General features: G+C 44.8%; 1 protein-coding gene across 2 annotated transcripts in view; it reads right to left on the reverse strand.

The window, feature by feature from the left end:
- Positions 1 to 22,381: 22,381 nt before the first annotated feature.
- RGS6 (regulator of G protein signaling 6) overlaps positions 22,382 to 23,128 on the reverse strand; it is a 905,069-nt gene continuing 904,322 nt past the window's right edge. For both annotated transcript variants that reach the window (XM_073609698.1, XM_073609699.1), the window contains one exon: positions 22,382 to 22,677. In XM_073609698.1, coding sequence (XP_073465799.1) covers positions 22,627 to 22,677 — 51 coding nt within the window. In that variant the 3' untranslated portion in view covers positions 22,382 to 22,626. The remainder of the gene's footprint in view (positions 22,678 to 23,128) is intronic.

Raw genomic sequence — 23,128 nt, forward strand, 5'->3', positions numbered from 1 at the left:
CTGGTGCAGGCGCGCTGCGGGGCATGGTAACATCATCAGCGGGTGGCAGATTTAAACAGCTGTCAAAGCAGCTAGTCCTCGGGATGTACTGCGGGCTTGTGCGGCAGCGTCCCCAGGAACTACAACTTGTAGCTGGGTGAGTGCACTTTGCTTCAGGTTCTCTGGGCTGCAGGCTGTTGTTACTCTCTTTTATGTCACTTGATTGCTTTAGTTATTAACCTGATCTGCTATGGATGTGTCACCGCCTCCCTGTGGCCAACCCTTACGCTGCAGGTAAGTTTGAGTTCCCTTTCTTCCTGTCTGGTTCGGGTTCTTTGACGAGGAGCTTTTTAACCCTTCCCTTTCCTCTCAACCCTTCTAGATCTGAACATCACCATGCGGCACGTGAAGATAAGGACTATCCTAGGTCACAACGCCTACATTCCTCTTCAAGTTCTAGGTGCCATAGATCGCCTTCCAGGTCTAGGCGTCACAGGGAAGATTCCAAAACCTCATCTGGGCACCACTCTCGCTTCACCTTAATGCATAGAATGCATTAAGGTGAAAAATCGTGAGGGTTTTCAACCCCTTTAACAGGCATTGATACTAAACTACAGAATTGATTGCATTGAGAGATACAGTACATCAGAGTAAAAGGCAGAAGGAAAGTATCTGTGAATATATCCTTAGACAAGTATAAATTGTTTTAAGAAATTAAAACAAATATTAAAAATGTGTGCTACATAAAAGCATGGCAGTTACTCAAAACCTGAAGTAAGAAAAATATAAAGGCTACCACTGTTGACCCAAAAAATGCTAGTGGCCTGACTAACTCTGTCTTCAATACATTCTCAATCATGGACCTGAGCAAGTATACAGAAAGTGAAGGACTTTCGGGTGAACAGTTTGCAATGACAGTTCATACCTTTCTCACAGAACAGATTTTCGCTATTGTTTCAACTCACCTTTATAGATGTTCATCTTAGCTTAGTCAGACATACCCATGTGTTTAACATAATTAAAAAATAATAGATGAAGATAACAGATTACTTTGATTTTTACATTCCCATAGCTTACTGGGATAGGGAGACACAATAGTATCAGTGGTCAGTACAATCTAAATAAAGGCAATGTGGTCGATTTATTAAAGAAGAGTTAGGTATACACTAGTAGAATTTCAAATGAAAATTTGAATGAAAGTTCTTAGGAAAATTCTCAGTACATTTGAATGTCTTTCAAAAGAAGTTCAAGGCTTTGCTTTTAACTTTCGATTTTGGAATGAATGGTCTTTACCAAATGAAAACCAAATACACTGTTAGAAATTCATACATTCTAGAAAACTGTCCATCCTGCTACTTCTAATTTTCTTGTCACTGTGGGTATTCTCACAAAATTAACAACTCTAAGACGGAAGCCCTCCCCCTCAATATGACCCCTCAGACACTGTCTGCCCTCTCCCAATCATTTAACTACACATGGAAGACATCCACCTTAAAGAACCTCGGTGTCCACCTCACACCGTCCTACGAAACTCTATAAAAGGCCAACTTTCCTCAATTGTACACATCCATCAGAGCCTCCCTGGCCAAATGGAAAACCTTAAAGCTATCCTTCTTTGGTTGCCTGGCGACCATTAAGATGGCAATCCTACCCAAACTCCTCTTCAAGACACTCCCTATACCTATCCCAGCTGCACATTTCAGGACTCTCCAAAGTGACTTAATAAAATTTTTCTGGAACTACAAGAGGCACCGGATAGCTAAATCAATTTTATACACCCCCCCGCGGCCAAGGCGGCCTCGTGTTCCCCAACGTAGCCAAGTATTATTTGGCTGCCCAGTTGCGACTGATTGCCTCCTGGTGTACCCTTCATGCATACAACAGGTGGACACAAATTGAAAAGCTGTGGCTGGCTCCTACCCACCCAAACTCCATGCTTTGGAGTATGGATGTGCCTCTCAGTGGGTCACCTCTACTGCCTCCCTGGTCACCTCCTTTCTGTTTACTCCCAACCTCCCGGACAACTTGACCTCACAGATGTCCCAGTTTTGGATGGATAGGGCCTTGTTTCGATACGGTCAATTGGTGGATACCGGAACCAGAACTTTGAGGTCCTTCCATGTTCTGAAAGATACCTTTGATTTACCCAGACAGGCCTTCTTTAGTTATCTACAAATTCGCCACTTTGCACAGTCTCTGGTACCGAACCTGCAATTCTCCCCCTTAACCGAGTTTGAGAAAGTCTGCTTAGAAGGTTCGTCCCCTAAAGGTATGATATCACGCACCTATCAACTCCTGATCACAGTTCTGTCACCAACTGGACCTCAGCATGCCTATATGCATAAGTGGGAGCAGGCCTTGGGCGAGGATATACCCTTGAAGACATGGCAACTTATCTGGTCGTAGGCCTCTAAGAGCTCTGTCTGTATGTTATACAAAGAAAATCAATACAAGATCCTACTTCAATGGTACCAAACCCCTGACCTGCTCCATTCTATATACCCCTCTGCCGATCGCGGTTGTTGGCGCTGTTGTAAAGAGGTGGGGACGCTGTATCATACCTATTGGACCTGCCCACTGATCGTCCCCTACTGGCAGACAGTACACTCTCTTGTTCACTCCATCTTTGGTTCCTGGGTGCCATTCGACCCTAAAATGTTCCTCTTAGGCCTTCCACCTCCTTCCTTTTCCCAATCCTCTAAAAAACTCTTGGCCCAAGTGCTAACGGCTGGGAGATGTTTGATAGCCCTGAAATGGAAAAGGAGGGAACCTCCCTCTTTGTTTGAATTGCACTCCAGGATCAGAGACGTCAAGCGGATGGAATATCTGACAGCTTCCCTAAACAATACCCTCGATACTCACAATCGAGTATGGGAGTTGTGGGATATGTTAGAAGCCCCCAATATCAGCTGATATATGGCCGATGTCCTCGGGCAGTGCGGAGGCCTAGGGCCGGGTGGTTGTCCTCTTCTCTCCTACCCTCTATCTCCCTCTAACCTTTCCTTCTTTCCTTACCCCCATTCTCTCTAGACCCCTTGGCTCCATCTAACCTTTCTACCCATTTTTCTCTCCCCTTTGGTTACTGACACGCACTTGAACATGTTCAAAGTTAGTGGTAATATAGAAACACTAAATCATACTCCATTGCTTGGTTGCTGATATGCATTGTTTGTTGTCTATCGGTTTTACATGCCTCAACCTTGTTTTTCTATGGGCGACAATGTGTGTGGATAGTTTGCCTGATGTATACCACCTATCACCATGCGTGCCTTTACTTTTTTTCTGTTTGTCTTTTTCTGTTGGAAAATATGGAAACTCAATAAAAATTGTCAGTTTTAAAAAAAAAAAACATTCTCATTTCGTTCTTACAAAGAAAAAATATACTAGTATATACAGAGCTTAAGCTTAGTGATTGCAGTGAAGCTGTGCTGACTTCACCCATCCAATAATGTGCAAGCAAAAATCAGTAAGAATACTTTCAGAAAAGGATGCAAAGGATGCTGCTACTTTAGTAAAACCACAGTAATCACTTAAAGTCCACCTCTCAAAAAAATAAAATCGGACCTGAAACGGTGAACAGGGATGCACCGGACTCCCTGCTGTGATCCAATCCACATAACAGTGTGAACCCAACCTAAAAGACATCTTCTCACTTTCAGTGAAGTTGACAGAAAGTAGAGGGAATCTCACTAAATTAAAAAAAAAAAGGTTTTCCTTTAGACTCCTTTCACACACACATGTCCGTTTTGATGGGCTCCACTTGCTAAATGTGTTTTTGACGAATCATAAAACAATATCACACTTTAGTGCTGGATATGCAACTATACATACTGAATATCAGAAGCACACATGTATGTATACGGTGAAAATACTGTAAAAGTAATACAATTGAACTGTGTTTTTTTTAATGGCATACAGCATTTAACTTTATTTTTATTTTATTTTGAATTTGATTTATTTTTCTTTGATTGTAAACCTATACTGCATACAGCGATTCCAGTAATCACAGGAATGATTTCTAATGTATTCCTGTTTTGTCCCATTGCTTTATATGTGTTAATTTCAACAAATATGTTGTACGTAAAATAGAGCCTTGAAATTAAAAAACTGTTCTTTGTGAAGACTTTATGGGCCACTCACCTTCAGGGCAAATAGGGTATTTGAACAAATGAGCATGATGTAACAACATAATAGAATCTGCATCTATCTTGTACTTAATGTTCTGTGTCTTAAAGAAAATTCAGTTATGTTGATGCTTTCCAGGCAACTGTACGAACAGTTAGAGTTTTCACAGGGGATGATTTCAAATTTTTTTTTTTTTTTTTTGCTTGATTTCTTTTGTGTTTGCTCGACAGAACCAAGAACAAGAAAAATAGTAAAGCAGGAATAAAAGCTCGTACATGTTCACCCTTGGTTGCAAAATGGAGGAAACCATACAACCCACTTCCTCAGATACAATAAAATCTCATCCTGCTATTGCTTACATGGAGTAGTGGGTAAAAGCTAGACAGAAGCAGCACATGGAGTTTTGACATCAGAAAAAGATTTTACCACTGAACATTCTCTTTTCAGTCAAACACTTGGACATGCTTGTATCCTATATGTAAGAGAGTAGATAGGAAGAGCTCAATTCGTTTTATTGATTTAAAATAGCTTTACAGCTTGAGTCATGTAGATATGTAGATCTGGTCAGATTGGTTAGTCTATGGGCTGGCCTGAAAGGTTGTAGAGACAGAAGGGCCTAGAATCTTGTGGAAGGCAAGAAATTGTATACTAAGGAGCTGTTAACGGATAACTAAACCCAAATTCAAAAATGTAATATATTACAGCTTACAGTCATTTGATGTGGTGGCTGCATTCATTTTTTTTTTTTGAACTAGGAACATTTTTGGCAAATACAGAAAATACTTGCTAATCTTGCTAGAAATGCAATGTCTTTGTCACTTCCTGTGATTTGCACCTCTTATTTTCCTACTTAAACTACCAACCGCCCTGCTCTTGTAATGGAGTTGAAGAGATGTGGACATGTTTGAAGTTCATATCAAGTAAGTAGCCTAGGGTGACAACCATGGCTCCCTCCATACAGTGGAGGAGTAATGCAGCCACCTGGGACAGGAAGTGTGTTTATTTGCAGGATCACCAGGTGAAAATAAAGCAAAACAGACTTGGAAAAAATAGAAAACAAATACAGCGACTACACCAAGGACTAATTAGGATGAAACGTTTTTATATGTTTTTGTTTTTTGATTTAGATGCACTTTAAGGGGAGGGGTTAGGCCAGAGAGGGAAGGATGTGCTGGGCAACTGTGAAGTGTGGTCAGAAAAGAGCTGCATTGAGGTGGGAGATTCTAGGTTTATCAGCAACAAAGGGTGAAGAACGGAGGGGGGGGGGGGTGTGCAGACACAAATGTGGTCCTGATTGGGGGCAGAGGGTACAGCTGTAGTCACTGTGCTGGGAGGGCAAAAGGTGATGCAGGGGAAGAACATTATAGCAGATAGATTACATTAGTGCAAATTAGAAGGAAGGTGAAAGGCTGCTGCGCTGAATGCAGCTGCTGGGCTTACAGGATATCTGCTGGATGTAATGTGCTGGAGATAGGCTTATACAAATTTCTGCAGGGGACTCAACAGGGTCTCCAAATACACATTTCAATGAGGTCTTAAAGGGTCATTATCAAAACTCTCACACCTCTAAGCAGTGGCGTAGCATGGGTTGTCAGCACCCAGGGCAAGGCAAGTAATTTGCGCCCCCTAACCCATAGACTTTTAGCACTACCTGAGTCTTTTCCACTAAACCCCTTACCTAAGCACATGTATTGTATATTAAGAAAATATTGATGTAATTAAACGAATACTAGTATTATGAAATTTATTTTCATTTTTTATTTTACTTTATTGAGAGTACTGCAAATAGTACCTACCTACAATGTCAGCCCTTAGGTATTGTGTGTCCCCCAGGTGGCAGGAGAAGCAAGAGACTCACCGAGTGGAAGTCTCCTGGGCCTTGCACAGATCACTCTACATCCTGCACCTTTCAAACTCAGATCACCACAAATCCTGCACCTTCCCACCTCAGATCAGTTTAAATTTCTTCACCATCAGACCTCAGATCAGCTGTAATTCCTGCATCTTTACTCCTCAAATCAGCCCAATTCTTGCACTTTCACACCTCAGATCACCCGATTCTTGCACCTTCACACCTCAGTTCACCCCAATTCCTGCACCTACATACCTCAGGTCACTCAATTCCTGCACCTTCACACCTCAGATCAGCCCCAATGTATTCACCTTCACACCTCAGATCATCCCAATTCCTGCACCTTCACACTTCAAATCACCCCAATTCCTTCACCATCATACCTCAGATCATCCCAATTCCTGCACCAGCACACCTTACAGTGCCTTGAAAAAGTATTCACACCCCTTGAAATTGTCCACATTTTGTCATGTTACAACCAAAAACGTACATGTATTTTATTGGGATTTTATGTGATAGACCAACACAAAGTGGCACATAAGTATGAAGTGGAAGGAAAATGATAAATGGTTTTCAAAATGTTTTACAAATAAATATGTGAAAAGTGTGGCGTGCATTTGTATTCACGCTGATACCTCTAACTAAGATCGAGTGGAACCAATTGCCTTCTGAAGTCACCTAATTAGTAAATAGAGTCCACCTATGTGTAATTTAATCTCAGTATAAATACAGCTGTTCTGTGAAGCCCTCAGAAGTTTGTTAGTGAACCTTAGTGAACAAACAGCACGGATAAAGTTGTAGAGATGTTTAAAGCAGGGTTAGGTTATAAAAAATATCCCAAGCTTTGAACATCTCACAGAGATCCCAGAAAATGGAAAGAGTATGGCACAACTGCAAACCTACCAAAACATGGCCACCCACCTAAACTGACAGGCCGGGCAAGAAGAGCATTAATCAGAAAAGCAGCCAAGAGGCCCATGGTAACTCTGGAGGAGCTGCAGAGTGTCAGGGTTTGGTTCAGCCCTTCCTTCTCTGAGCTGGCCACTCAGCTGTCAGCTAATTGCCAGCTCCCATCTCTCTCCACAGTTACCCAGCTGTTGTTGATTCTGTTCGTCAGTCCTGCCTACTTAAAGCCGTCTAGCTCACTTGATCTCTGCCTTCGCCTTGGTCACATCACAAGAAACCATCTCCTGTGTTCCTGTTTAAAGACTGGCTTTGCTGACATCCCTTCTGGCTCCTTATCCTGCTTGCTGTTCCTCTACTTGGATCCCTGACTTCTGGCCTGGCTGATTACCCGATCTGGTTACTGAACTCTGGCTTGACTTATTACCCGACCTGGTTACTGAACTCTGGCTTGGCTTTGACTACCCTTACTCTATTTACCTTTTTATTTTTATTAATAAACAAGTGTGATTTTACTGTACTTCTGTCTCGGTCTAGTTCATGGTTCCTGACAGTAGGCGAAGGCCATGAATTGAGAAGATACAGTCAATCCACTTGTTGGTAATATTTTTTCCAGATTGGATGAGAAAGATCACCGCATGGATCAGTTTGCCATGGCGTTACAAACGCTCCTGAGTCGCACGGCTCACCTGGAATCTCCCACTGTGGCTGCTCCGGTACAACCTGTGTTGCAGGCCATCCCTGCTGCTGTGCCAGTCTCTGTGCAGGCACCCGCCTTGAGTATTACCCCTATAAGAGGTATGTCTGGTTCCGCCCTGCTTCCCCAGCTATTTGGGGGCAATCCAGTTCAATGCAGAGGGTTTCTCAACCAAGTTGAGATATACTTTGAGATGCTGCCCCAGGCGTTTCCCACGGACAGAAGCAAAGTAGGGTTTGTGATATCTTTGCTTTCTGAGAGAGCCTTGGCTTGGGCTAACCCTCTATGGGAGATGCAAAAACCTGTTGTCTTGAGTTACCCTGAGTTTGTGGCCTCCTTTGAAAGGGTATTTGACGTTTGACGCTCCGCTTCTGCTGCCAAGTGCCTCATGTCCATCAAACATAGTACGAGAACTGTTGCGTACTTTGGCAGCAGAGGTTGCTTGGAACAATGAGGCCCTCGTGGCTGCTTTTTCTCATGGTCTCTTGGATTCCATCAAGGATGAGATAGAAGCCCGAGATATACCCACTGAGCTGGAGAGCTTGACCTCGTTTGCCATCCTCATTGACTCCAGACTCAGAGAAAGACTTTCTTTTAAGGAGCGCTTGCGAAGCCTCCTGTACGTTTGCCTCCGAGCTTTGCAGTCCCACACATGCCTCCCTCACCTCCCATGCCTCCTGGTACCGAGTCAGTCAGTGAAGATGAACCCATGTACTTGGGCTTCATGCGTCTCTCTGTGGATGAGAGAGCCTTCAGGAGGAGGGAGAGATTGTGCCTTTATTGTGGCCAGGCAGGACACTTTTTGAAGTCTTGTCCTACCCGTCCTGGGAACACCCAAACCTTGAGGTCCTGTCATGGACAGACCTAGGTCATCCCCAGTTATCCAGAAGGATAAGCCCCTGGTTTCGGTCACCCTTTCTCGTCTATTGAGATACAGGCTCTAATCGACTCTGGGGCTGCAGGCCTGTTCATTGATGCTGCCTTTGTATCAAAGCACTCGATTTCACTGCAGCTGCGTGACACTCCACTTGCCATTGAGGCTCTTGACCTCTACAGCCTGCCCATGTGACTCATGAGACGGTTCTGTTCTGTAGGGATTCTTCACCATGAGATAATCCGATTCCAAGTGATTTCCTCTCCTAAGTTTCTGCTGGTTATTGGTTATCCTTGGTTACAGATGCACAACCCCTCTTTTGATTGGCTCCGTGCTGAGGTTCTCTCCTGGTCACCACAATGCAGTGAAACATGCTTCCGGAAGGTAGCCAAGGTCCTGTGTACCTCTTCACTCTCCTCCCTGCCAGAGGAGTACCGTGATTTTAGCAATGTCTTTGACAAAGGTCAAGCCGGTAGTTTGCCTCCACACTGGCTGTATGATTGTGCAATTGACCTTCAACCTGGTGCCACTCCCCCTCATGGCCGGGTTTACCCTTTGTCGGTCTTGGAGGCTAAAGCCATGGAGGAGTATGTTGCAGGCGCACTTTCTCGGGGTTTCACCTGAAAATCCTGGTCTCCTGCTGGTGCTGGTTTCTTCTTTGTGAAGAAAAAGAGCGGTGAACTGAGACCTTGTATTGATTATAGGGGTCTCAATCGCTTTACGATTAAGAATGCCTACCTGATCCCGTTGATTACAGAGTTATTTGACCACCTCAAGGGAGCAACGGTTTTCACTAAGCTTGATCTGAGAGGGGCTTACAATCTCGTGAGGATTAAGGAGGGTGACGAGTGGAAAACTGCGTTTAATACCAGAACAGGCCATTATGAGTATCTTGTAATGCCTTTTGGCCTTTGTAACGCCTCGGCAGTTTCCCAAGAATTTATTAACAATGTTCTTTGAGATTTGTTGCAGTTATGTGTGGTGGTTTATCTCGATGATATCCTCATATTTTCCAAGTCCCTGGAGAGCCACCACACAGATGTCTGTCGTGTGCTTCAGAAATTAAGAGAGAACAATCTCTATTGTAAACTGGAGAAGTGTGACTTCCATCGGGAACAGGTTAAATTCCTGAGCTATGTCATTTACACTGCTGGTTTTTCGATGGACCCGGTGAAACTTTCGGCAGTCCTACAGTGGCCTCGACCCATGGGGTTATGTCCTCTGCAGCGTTTCCTGGGTTTTGCCAACTATTATTGGAAGTTTATTTGTAACTTCTCGTCTCTGGTCAAGCCCCTGACCGATATGACCAGAAATAATGGTAATCCACAGAGTTGGTCCCCGGAGTCCATTAAGGCCTTTGAAAGTCTCAAGGCTGCCATTGTTTCTGCTGCTGTGTTGGTACATCCTTATCCTATGTTACCTTTTATCCTTGAGGTTCATGCTTCTGAGACTGGTGTTGGCGCCCATTCTGTCTCAACGTCCTACCTCTGAGAGTGCTATGTATCCTTGTGGCTACTTTTCCAAGAAATTGTCACCTGCCGAGTGCAATTACGAGATTGGTGACAGAGAGCTGTTGGCACTCATTTTAGCCCTGAAAGAATGGAGGCATCTTCTCGAAGGTACCACTGTTCTCATTCCTACTGACCATAATGCCCTGTACACATGGTCGGACATTGATCGGACATTCCGACAACAAAATCCATGTATTTATTCAGACGGATGTTGGCTCAAACTTGTCTTGCATACACACGGTCACACAAAGTTGTCGGAAAATCCGATCATTCTGAACGCGGTGACGTAAAACACGTACGTCGGGACTATAATCGGGGCAGTAGCCAATAGCTTTTGTCTCTTGATTTATTCTGAGCATGCGTGGCACTTTGTGCGTCTGATTTGTATACACACGATCGGAATTTCCGACTACGGATTTTATTGTCGGAAAATTTTATAGCAAACTCTCAAACTTTGTGTGTCGGAAATTCCGATGGAAAATGTGTGATGGAGCCCACACACGGTCGGAATTTCCGGCAACAAGGTCCTATCACACATTTTCCGTTGGAAAATCCGACCGTGTGTACAGGGCATAAGAATCTCACATTCTTGTCTGAGGCTAAACGCCTCTCTCCCAGAAGGGCACGATGGGCTCTTTTGTTGTTAAGTTTTAATTACATTGTCTCATTTTTACCCGGTACTAAGAATGTAAGGGCTGACGCCTTGTCACAACAATTTTCCTCCACTAGCAAATTGGAGTCGGTTCCGGTTCCTATGATTCCTCCTGATCGTATTCTGGCTACTGTTCGCACCAGTCTTACTTCTCCTCAGGTCGATGCTCCTCCTGAGAAACCTTGTGACCACTGCTTTGTCCCAGAGTGTCTCCGTACTGTCGTGCTCCAGACTTCCATTCTCCCAAGGCAGCTGGCCACCCTGGTAAGAATCAACTCGTTTGGGCCATTTCTCAACAATTCTGGTGGCCTAGGCTACGTGCTGATGTAACTGCCTTCAAAGCTGTCTGTTTCGTGTGTGCTCAGAGTAAGACTCCACGACACCTTCCAGTGGGCCTCCTACAACCCATACCCAATGGAGAGAGGCCCTGGACCCACCTGTCTATGGATTTCATTGTGGAGTCGCCCAACTCCCAAGGCAACACAGTTATCCTTATGGTGCTGGTTTCTTCTTTGTGAAGAAAAAGAGCGGTGAACTGAGACCTTGTATTGATTATAGGGGTCTCAATCGCTTTACGATTAAGAATGCCTACCTGATCCCGTTGATTACAGAGTTATTTGACCACCTAAAGGGAGCAACGGTTTTCACTAAGCTTGATCTGAGAGGGGCTTACAATCTCGTGAGGATTAAGGAGGGTGACGAGTGGAAAACTGCGTTTAATACCAGAACAGGCCATTATGAGTATCTTGTAATGCCTTTTGGCCTTTGTAACGCCTCGGCAGTTTCCCAAGAATTTATTAACAATGTTCTTTGAGATTTGTTGCAGTTATGTGTGGTGGTTTATCTCGATGATATCCTCATATTTTCCAAGTCCCTGGAGAGCCACCACACAGATGTCTGTCGTGTGCTTCAGAAATTAAGAGAGAACAATCTCTATTGTAAACTGGAGAAGTGTGACTTCCATCGGGAACAGGTTAAATTCCTGAGCTATGTCATTTACACTGCTGGTTTTTCGATGGACCCGGTGAAACTTTCGGCAGTCCTACAGTGGCCTCGACCCATGGGGTTATGTCCTCTGCAGCGTTTCCTGGGTTTTGCCAACTATTATTGGAAGTTTATTTGTAACTTCTCGTCTCTGGTCAAGCCCCTGACCGATATGACCAGAAATAATGGTAATCCACAGAGTTGGTCCCCGGAGTCCATTAAGGCCTTTGAAAGTCTCAAGGCTGCCATTGTTTCTGCTGCTGTGTTGGTACATCCTTATCCTATGTTACCTTTTATCCTTGAGGTTCATGCTTCTGAGACTGGTGTTGGCGCCCATTCTGTCTCAACGTCCTACCTCTGAGAGTGCTATGTATCCTTGTGGCTACTTTTCCAAGAAATTGTCACCTGCCGAGTGCAATTACGAGATTGGTGACAGAGAGCTGTTGGCACTCATTTTAGCCCTGAAAGAATGGAGGCATCTTCTCGAAGGTACCACTGTTCTCATTCCTACTGACCATAATGCCCTGTACACATGGTTGGACATTGATCGGACATTCCGACAACAAAATCCATGTATTTTTTCAGACGGATGTTGGCTCAAACTTGTCTTGCATACACACGGTCACACAAAGTTGTCGGAAAATCCGATCATTCTGAACGCGGTGACGTAAAACACGTACGTCGGGACTATAAACGGGGCAGTAGCCAATAGCTTTTGTCTCTTGATTTATTCTGAGCATGCGTGGCACTTTGTGCGTCTGATTTGTATACACACGATCGGAATTTCCGACAACGGATTTTATTGTCGGAAAATTTTATAGCAAACTCTCAAACTTTGTGTGTCGGAAATTCCGATGGAAAATGTGTGATGGAGCCCACACACGGTCGGAATTTCCGGCAACAAGGTCCTATCACACATTTTCCGTTGGAAAATCCGACCGTGTGTACAGGGCATAAGAATCTCACATTCTTGTCTGAGGCTAAACGCCTCTCTCCCAGAAGGGCACGATGGGCTCTTTTGTTGTTAAGTTTTAATTACATTGTCTCATTTTTACCCGGTACTAAGAATGTAAGGGCTGACGCCTTGTCACAACAATTTTCCTCCACTAGCAAATTGGAGTCGGTTCCGGTTCCTATGATTCCTCCTGATCGTATTCTGGCTACTGTTCGCACCAGTCTTACTTCTCCTCAGGTCGATGCTCCTCCTGAGAAACCTTGTGACCACTGCTTTGTCCCAGAGTGTCTCCGTACTGTCGTGCTCCAGACTTCCATTCTCCCAAGGCAGCTGGCCACCCTGGTAAGAATCAACTCGTTTGGGCCATTTCTCAACAATTCTGGTGGCCTAGGCTACGTGCTGATGTAACTGCCTTCAAAGCTGTCTGTTTCGTGTGTGCTCAGAGTAAGACTCCACGACACCTTCCAGTGGGCCTCCTACAACCCATACCCAATGGAGAGAGGCCCTGGACCCACCTGTCTATGGATTTCATTGTGGAGTCGCCCAACTCCCAAGGCAACACAGTTATCCTTATGGTGGTTGACCGGTTCTCAAAGATGTGTCATTGTATTCCACTTAAGAAGTTGCCCACTTATAAGGAACTGGCTTCCATTTTTGCTCGGGAGATCTTTCGCTTACATGGGCTACCCAAGGTGATTGTCTCGGACAGGGGTAGTCAGTTTGTGTCCCGGTTCTGGCAAGCCTTTTGTGCACAGCTGGGAATTCAGCTTGCTTTCTCCTCTGCATATCACCCGCAGTCTAATGGGGCCGCAGAACAAGCTAATCAGTCCTTGGAACAATTCCTACATTGCTATATTTCTGACCATCACAACAACTGGTCAGACCTATTACCATGAGCAGAGTTTGCTCACAACAGTGCCTTGAATTCTGCTTCCCGATTGATTCTATTTATGGCGAATTATGGTTTCCAACCTTCCATGTTGCCTGACTCGTTTGTTCCGCAGAGTATTCCTGCGCTGCACCTTTGGTTTGCAACCGCTTTACCACCTCCGTGCCACGTCCTCACCCTATACGGGTTGAGAACCACGAGGAGTATGAAGTACAATCCATTTTTGACTCCCGTAGGTTCCGTGGGTGCATACAGTACCTGGTGCATTGGAAGGGTCCGGAGGAACGCTCTTGGGTCTCATCCTCGGATGTACATGCCCCTGTCCTCCTCCGTGATTTCCATAGACGTTTTCCCCTCCGAGGGGGAGAGGTCATTGAGGAGGTGGTACTGTCAGGGCTGGGCTCAGCCCTTCCTTCTCTGAGCTGGCCGCTCAGCTGTCGGCTAATTACCAGCTCCCATCTCTCTCCACAGTTACCCAGCTGTTGTTGATTCTGCTTGTCAGTCCTGCCTACTTAAAGCCGCCCAGCTCACTTGATCTCTGCCTTCGCCTTGGTCACATCACAAGAAACCATCTCCTGCGTTCCTGTTTAAAGACTGGCTTTGCTGACATCCTTTCTGGCTCCTTATCCTGCTTGCTGTTCCTCTACTTGGATCCCTGACTTCTGGCCTGGCTGATTACCCGATCTGGTTACTGAACTCTGGCTTGACTGACTACCCGATCTGGTTACTGGACTCAGGCTATGCTTTGACTATCCTTACTATATTTACCTTTTTATTTTTATTAATAAACAAGTGTGATTTTACTGTACTTCTGTCTCGGTCTGGTTCATGGTTTCTGACACAGAGATCCACAGCTCAGGTGGGAGAATCTGTCCACAGGACAACTATTAGTCGTGCACTCCATAAATCTGGCCTTTATGAAAGAGTGGCAAGAAGAAAGCTATTGTTGAAAGAAAGCCATTAGAAGTCTTGTTTGCAGTTTGTGAAAAGCCATGTAGGGGACACAGCAAACATGTGGAAGAAGATGCTCTGGTCAGATGAGACCAAAACTGAACATTTTGGTCTGAAAGCCAAACGCTATGTGTGGCAGAAAACTAACACTGCACATCACCCTGAACACACCATCCCCACCGTGAAACGTGGTGGCAGCATCATGTTTTGGAGATGCTTTTCTTCAGTAGGGACAGGGAAGCTGGTCAGAGTTGATGGGAATATGGATGGAGCCAAATACAGGGCAATCTTAGAAGAAAACCCGTCAGAGTCTGCAAAAGACTTGAGACTGGAACAGAGGTTCACCTTTTAGCAGAACAACGACCCTAAACATACAGCCAGAGCTACAATGGAATGATTTAGATCAAAGCATATTCATGTGTTGGAATATCCCAGTCAAACTCCAGACCTAAATCCAATTGAGAATCTGTGGCAAGACTAGAAAATTGCTGTTCACAGACGCTCTCCATCCAATCTGACAAAGCTTGAGCTATTTTGCAAAGAAGAATGAGCAAAAATGTCACTCTCTAGATGTTCAAAGCTGGTAGAGACATACCCAAAAAGACTTGCAGCTGTAATTCCAGTGAAAGATGGTTTTACAAATTATTGACTCAGGGGGGCTGAATACAAATGCACGCCACAGTTTTCACATATTTATTTGTAAACAATTATGAAAACCATTTATCCTTTTCCTTCCACTTCACAATTATGTGCCACTTTGTGTTGGTCTATCACATAAAATCCCAATAAAATATATTTACGTTTTTGATTGTAACATGACATAATGTGGAAAATGACAAGGGGTATGAATACTTTTTCAAGGCACTGTAGATCACCCCAGTTCCTGCACCATCACACCTCAGATCACCCCAGTTCCTGCACCTTCACATCTCAGATCAGCCCCAATTCCTGCACCACCACACCTCAAATCACCCCAGTTCCTGTACCTTCACACCTCAGATCACCCCAATTCCTGCACCATCACACCTCAGATCACCCCAGTACCTACACCTTCACACCTCAGATCACCCCAGTTCCTGCTCCAGCACACCTCAGATCACCCCAGTTCCTACACCTTCACAGCTTAGATCACCCCAATTCCTGCACCATCACACCTCAGATCATCCTAGTACCTGCACCTTCACATCTCAGATCACCCCAATTCCGGCAACTTTACACCTCAGATCAAACAGATTCCTGAACCTTCACACCTCAGATCATCCCAATTCCTGCACCAGCACACCTCAGAGCACCCCAATTTCTGCACCATCACATCTCAGATAACCCCAGTTCATGCACCTTCACATCTCAAATCACCCCACTTCCTGTACCTTCACAGCTCAGATCACCCCAATTCCTGCACTATCACACCTCAGATCACCCCTGTACCTACACAGTGATGTAGTGGATAGCACTTTCACCTAGCAGCAATAGGGTCGATGGTTCAAATCCCAACCACGACACCATCTGCCTGGAGTTTACATGTTCTCCCTGTGCCTGCGTGGGTTTCCTCCGGGTACCCCAGTTTCCTCCCACACTCCAAAGACATGCTGGTAGGTTAATTCGATTCTGTCGAAAAAATTGGCCAAATATGTGTATGTTGTAGGTGTATGTGTTTGTAAGCGTGTCAGGACCCCATGGGGCAAAGGACCGCGCTATACCGCAGATGGACACCAGTGGCAAAAGCGCCCTGAGGCGATTCAGTTTGCATAGGTAGCGCTATATAAGTCACTCATTCGTTCATACACCTTCACACCTCAGATCACCCCAGTTCCTGCACCAGCACACCTCAGATCACGACAGTTCCTGCACCTTCATACCTTAGATCACCCCAATTCCTGCACCATCACATCTCAGATCACCCCAGTTCCTGCACCTTCACATCTCAGATCAGCCCCCATTCCTACACCAGCACACCTCAGGTCACCCCAGTTCCTGCACCTTTATACCTCAGTTCAGCCCAATTTCTGCACCAGTACACCTTAGATTAGCACCAGTTCCTGCACCATCACACCTCAGATCAGCCCCAATTCCTGAACCTTTACACCTCAGATCAGCCCAATTCCTGGACCTTCACACCTCAGATCAGCCCAATTCCTGCACCATCACACCTCAGATCACCCCATTTCCTGCACCTTCACATCTCAGATCAGCCCCAATTCTTGCACCTTCACATCTCCGATCAGTCCAATTTTTGCTCCTCTGAATTAGTTGTTCCCAATAGCTGGTTGATCTCCACTCCAAATTGAGAGCAGGCAGCTTGAAGGCTCAACATCAGGACCGGATCTAGCCTGTTTGATGTGGGGGTGCAGTAAAAAATTTCAGGGGGCACAGGATAGGAGGTCAGCAGGGCAGTGTACAGGGGTCAGCAGGGCAGAAGACAGGGGTCAGCAAAGCAGAAGACAGGGGTCAGAGGACAGGGTCAGCAGTGCAGTGGACAGGAATTAATAGGACAGTGTACAGGGGTCAGCAGGGTGGAAGACAGAGGTCAGCAGGGCAGAGAATGGGGTCAGCAGGCCATAGGACGTGGTCAGCAGGGCAGAGAACAGGGTCAGGAGGGCAGAGGACAGGGTCAGCAGGGCAGAGGACTGGGGTCAGCAGGGCAGAGGACTAGGGTCATCAAGGAAGAGGACTAGGGTCAGCAGGACAGAGTATGGGGTCAGCAGGGCAGAGGACAGTAATCAGCAGGGCAGGGGACAGGTGTCAGCTGGGCAGAGGATGGACTTCAGCTGGTAAGAGGGGGAGGGAATGTCAGCAGGGCAGGTGAAGGAAAATCAGCAGGGCAGGGGGAAGGAAAATCAGCAGGGCAGGGGGAAGGAATGTCAGCAGGGCAGAGGGGGGGTTTTGTCTGGAGAAGAAACAGATTAGCTGTGTGCATGGCTAACGTGCATGGGGAAGAGCCACTCAGCTGCACATCCCGTGGCAAGCCTGAGTGTAGTTCGAGAATGGGGAAAAGAGCTTACCAGCATTCATGCGAGGGGGGGCGGGGGTGCAGCCCGGCGCACCGCCCCCTAGGATTGCCTGACCGCTGCTTCAGTGTCAGCTTATGCAAGCCAAATGAGGTGGGCCAAAATGGAGGCAGGCGGGCAATGAGGTGATCCCAGCTGTGCTCCCTCTTGTGTAGCCAGCCGCAACTGCCAGCCGGCTTTCCTGCTGTGTGGGAGGTGGGTATTCCAGATATCCCTCGCGTGCCAGCATACATATGGCTGCATGCCATATCTGGCACACATGCCAGGGGTTGGCGACCCCTGATCTAGAAGTTCAAAGTTTTTCTATAGCAGGAATGTCTGGGTGCGTATCAGATGTCCATGACCATATATACAGCCATCCATGTGTAGGAGCACCTACCTCCCAGTGTCCCCTAGGAGATAAGAGGTATGTTCTGACGGACCATTGCAAGCCCACTCTACTCTTCCTTCAGTGGCTGGTTGTTGGTCCTCCTCCTATTCCTTCTTCAAAAGGAAACCAAGGGTTGGGCATGAATGCATTGTGTTTGTCCTTTGTCAACAGCCCTGACATCATGTTATGGAAAGCTGATGATACAGTTCTGCATTCTGCATACTGCTTGTTTACTAGTAATCTAGTAAACAAGTAAGAATCTAGTAAACAAGCAATCTGCAGAACTGTAGGAATAGGAGGCAGACCAGCAACCAGCCACTGAAGTAAGAGTGTGGAAAGACATGTTTCTCCCCTCCCTAGGATTCAATGTCCCAGTCACTGCTGAGCCTGCTAGTCTCCAGTCTGCCCAGCCCTGGCACAGCAGTGCACCGCCACCACTCACCTGGGCTCTTCTTGTCTCCCATGGTGAGTGTGGTGAAGCCCACCCAGCTAGCAGGCAGCGAGGCAGGAGGAAGCGGCTGCACCAACCACGATCACCCACCAAAGCCAGGTCTGTCTGTTGCATTGCTGAGCACAGACAGCCGGGGAGGCTAAGGCTGCACTAGCACGGATCGTGGAGAGCGGCGAAGGCGGGGCGCAGACAGTGGCACACTCGGGAGTCGGGGTGGCAGGAGTCGGGACTTTTCTGTGCCCCTCTAGATATTGCACCTGGGACCACCGCCCCGGCAGCCCCCCATGCTATGCCACTGCCTCTAAGGAAGTCTCCAAATTGTAAGTGTGAGTAAAATGGATTGGTAAACACAATGTACTGCTGCATGGACTTCGGGAATGTTAGTGAATGCATTGTAATTGGACTGAAAGTTTATGTTGCTTGCCAGGTTTATTCTATAGACCTGCTCATTAAAGAGTAGACCATCATATTATCGGTTAGACTCTTCCATTAAGTAAATACTTCTTATAATTGTGCTAATTATTATCTACCAAGCCCTGTTTACAATTTTGGTGTAGTCAGCAGGATAGCTCCATCTAGTTTAAGAACATGGAGGCTTCAAATACATCTGTTACTAACAGAGAGGTACCCTTGATGGATATCTTGCCAGTGTCCTAAAGTTTGATGGTGCCAATCTGTGGCTAGAGGTGTGGTCAGAGGGACTGGAAAGTTTGTTCTGCCCGTATAATGTGCCCTCAGAGCACAGAGCAGTGCTGACCCTTTATACACTATTGGGAGATGCCCATTGGTCAGTGCTATTGAGGCCTCCAGAAGACAGAGTAATCTTGACTGATATTAAAACCATACTGAAGGACAATGTCATCTCATCAGCCACAGTGGTGCTCCAACCTTTTTTTTGCCTGGTCCCAAAATGAAGGGTAACCCTCTCACAATATGCTAAGGCCTTGCATGTGATTATGGTAGTGCTGCAGAAAAAAGGTGTGTCTAGCTTCAGGCTCTGGGTAAAACTGACTGGCTGTTGAGGGACCAGTTTCTGTTGGGACTGAGTAATGTTCCACAGGGGCAAGCGTGTAAATAAAAAGTGAATGCAGATCCCACGTTCTCACGTCCAGTCAAGGAAGAAACATTTAGATATCAGAACAAAATATTTCTACAGATGCATGGCAGTTACACCACCTTAGTGGTGAATTCTGTAGATACCTTCGTGATGGATGCCTTCCTAGAGACTGTGAAAGAACTACAGGAAACTATATTTGCACCAAAGGGGGAGGTAGCTCAGCTTAAAGAAGAAGTAAACATCCACAATAAATGGAAATTTTGGCCCCCATTATGGCTTTTTGTCATATGTGCTAGCATTCACAGCTTATTAGCACATTATGACAGACTTACCCAGCAAGTGATACCCTCCAGTACTGTGAGGTCGGTGCTCCCTTCTGTCATCAGCACTTCCATCTTCTATTGGTCTCTTTCTGGGTTTGGAGTCTTTGGCCTCTTGACTGGATAGAGAAACTCTTTTATGCATGTGCGCGGGAGTTACTTTAACCCCGTACAGAACCGTGCTGAGACTGTACATGGAGCTGGGCATGGGCAGCTTAGTTGATACTCAGAAAAAAAAACACTGACAGGCACGGAGAAGCATTTATGATGGAAGTGACATGTGGAGTTTCTTCTGTCATAAAAAAAGATACCTGTCTACCTGTGTTCTAAATAATTAATTTATCCTGATTGAGGCAAGGCTGAACCAGCAAATACAGAACAAAGACCCGGTGTCTGCTAGATGTGTTGAGTAGAAGGTAATTTTTCTTGACAGTGCAGACAGCCTGCCTGTTATTCACTTAAACTTCCAAACAGACACCAGTAAGGGAGTTACCAGGGTCTTTACATCTCTAGACAGTCAGTGTTAGCCCAAAACGTTTTTTTGAGACAGCTGTGAAGTGTGGCTAAAAAAAAAGCTGCAGTGAGGCAGGAGATTGGAGGTTTATCAGCAACTAAAGACTTAGGAACTTAGGTTTGTTGGGCTGCCATTCATAAAGAATGGCACCATGGTGCACCAACGTGAATAACATGCATTAACACAATGCAACTGTGTGATTATTTGCCCTCAAATATGTTTAGAACTAGTAGTGTGTGAATCCGTTTGATTAAACTCTAATGCCCTGTACACACGGTCGGATTTTCCGACGGAAAATGTGTGATAGGACCTTGTTGTTGGAAATTCCGACCGTGTGTAGGCTCCATCACACATTTTCCATCGGATTTTCCGACACACAAAGTTTGAGAGCAGGATATAAAATTTTCTGACAACAAAATCCGTTGTCGGAAATTCCGATCGTGTGTAGACAAATCCGACGGACAAAGTGCCACGCATGCTCAGAATAAATAAAGAGATGAAAGCTATTGGCTACTGCCCCATTTATAGTCCCGAAGTACGTGTTTTACGTCACCGCGTTTAGAACGATCGGATTTTCCGACAACTTTGTGTGACCGTGTGTATGCAAGACAAGTTTGAGCCAACATCCGTCGGAAAAAATCCTAGGATTTTGTTGTCGGAATGTCCGAACAAAGTCCGACCGTGTGTACGGGGCATTAGTCAGAGAATAAATGGACCAATATATATTCTTGTATCATTGGATAGATGGGAGGATGCATTGAAGAACTTTAATATTTCACCCCATCAGTGATTTGGTAAATCTGAATCCGTGATCCACTGTGGATCAGCAGTATTAAGTAAACTAGTAAAGGGATCCTTTGAACTGAATAACAGTTTACTCTTGAAGCACATGTTTAATTTCCCTAATAACATGGACCAGTAAAGCAATCCTGTATTTTATGATGAGATAGAAGCTGTAATCTGGACTTTACAAAGTCCTATTTGTACCCATAAGGCAGTGTACCATATCATCATCAGGAATATGCTGTTATCTGTACTGTACAAACAAGGACTTCATAAGCTGCAAACAAGGACATCTGTGTCATGATGACTTTGCAAAGCCAAGCTGATTAACTCATTAAAATTCAGCTCCTATGGTCTGTGTTTCCCAATGAATGAAAATGAATAATCCCTTGAAGGCTTTCAACATAAGTTTGATGTTCAAAGCACTTGGTCATACAGTGCACTGTACACTGGAACACAACTAGTTAGTTGTTCCTTCTTTTTGTTCATTAAACTATTCCAGTTCTTGACTTTGAAACAAAATAATTCATAACAATATGCACAATAATACTACGTGTATTAACTCAAAGATCATTTGCTTTCAGATAGTATTTTTACTACTGTAATTTTTTTTCTTGAAGGAACCCAGATTGCTACAGCAGCCCACAATACCATTGGCATTTAATGATGACAATGCAATCTTTCAAAATATAACCCTATAGCTGTTTCTTCAACAGGTGACAAATTGATCATGTCTAGTTGTATCTTTTCACTGAGATTATACTAAGTATTTTCTGTAATATTCAACTACTCTTGGAAATGTCTTGCGCTCCTACTAACTAAAGTGATTATGATTTTTTTTTTGTTACCATGAATATATTTCAGCGTATTATTTGCTGAACTGTGAGCTACAAAGTTGGAATGATTCCTTATAAAGTCTAAGTCTTCTGCTGAACCCCCCCCCCCCCCCCAGTCACAACCATACTAGCTTGCGTCTGATCACCGCAGATGAACTAAGGGGAAGAGAAAATGACGTATACTGTGAACAAATGTGCAGATTTTACTTGAAATGCATGCAGTGGCAAAAAGGAAAAAATAAAAAAAAATTCAAGAGAAATCAACATGACTTGCTATAATTTTTTCTTCAACAACCTTGTGTTTAACCTTGACTTGTAATGCTATCTTTGGAGCAGCATCATGCGCTTGGAAGGATAAGACTATGCAGAGCAAATGTTTTCAATAGTCTCTTCGACAGGGACACACACACATAAAATAAGTCAGATGCCTGCAGTCCAGGACGCAGGAGGAACAGACTTGGTAATGTTTTAAGAATAATCAGTTTCCTGTTTTTTTTTTAAACTGATGCAAAGGTAGTTTTCTTGGTGGTGAAAATATCCATTGCTGCTGAGATGCTGTGGAGAACAGAGATGGAAATTTTCACATCGATCTTGGACTCGTCTCCAGTTATTGCTGATTTAGTCTAAAAATTTCTTCAGTTGCCAACCCTCCTTTTACTGTGTTGAGGGGAAACCAAATCTCAAACTAAAACACACAAATGAAAAAGAAAATACTTGGCAACTCAGGGTCATTGGAAAGCTGCTCAAGCAAAATTTGTTGATGTAACTGAGGGATGAAAAAAACCCATCTGATTTAGACTGGAAAATTCCCATTTTTTTCATAGGTTTCTTTCTTTCACAGTGACCCATTTTCATGCCTAAACCATTTCCTGGAGAGTGTTAGGTGCCCAATGTCAGCGCCTCTGTCTTGGGTTGTCAGGAGGATTGCATGAGGCCAGTGAGGCGTTTAGATGTCAGTGACTTCCCCTGTGGAAGAGAAACAGAAGAAAAGAGCAAAAACAAATAGTAAGTTCTTTCTGGATACTTTTATTAAATGACAAAAATATAAAATAATAAAAACACACTGCAGAGTGTCTTGAACAGAGTAATGACAGAGGAAAGATAACAATGTGCGGAAGCCATAAGCAACCAGATTTTACCTTTAAAACAATGACATGATTGGTTGCTATGGGTTACTGTGGTTTGGACGTTGTTCTTTACTGCATTAAACAAACTAGTCTGATAAAAAAATTTATTTTTAATGATTAACAATAATCTGCTGTACTCATATGCTGCTAATATTGGGATGCAAACCAGGAAGATGATACACCTGACGAACTTTGTTCATCAATGCAGATGATGAAGACCATAATCCTATGAACACAACAATCAGCAAGCTTTAAAAACAGTTACTGGTCAAGCATTATGCCAAGAAACA

This window comes from Aquarana catesbeiana, linkage group LG13 (assembly GCF_042186555.1).
Source record: "Aquarana catesbeiana isolate 2022-GZ linkage group LG13, ASM4218655v1, whole genome shotgun sequence".
In the NCBI taxonomy this organism is placed as follows: domain Eukaryota; kingdom Metazoa; phylum Chordata; class Amphibia; order Anura; family Ranidae; genus Aquarana; species Aquarana catesbeiana.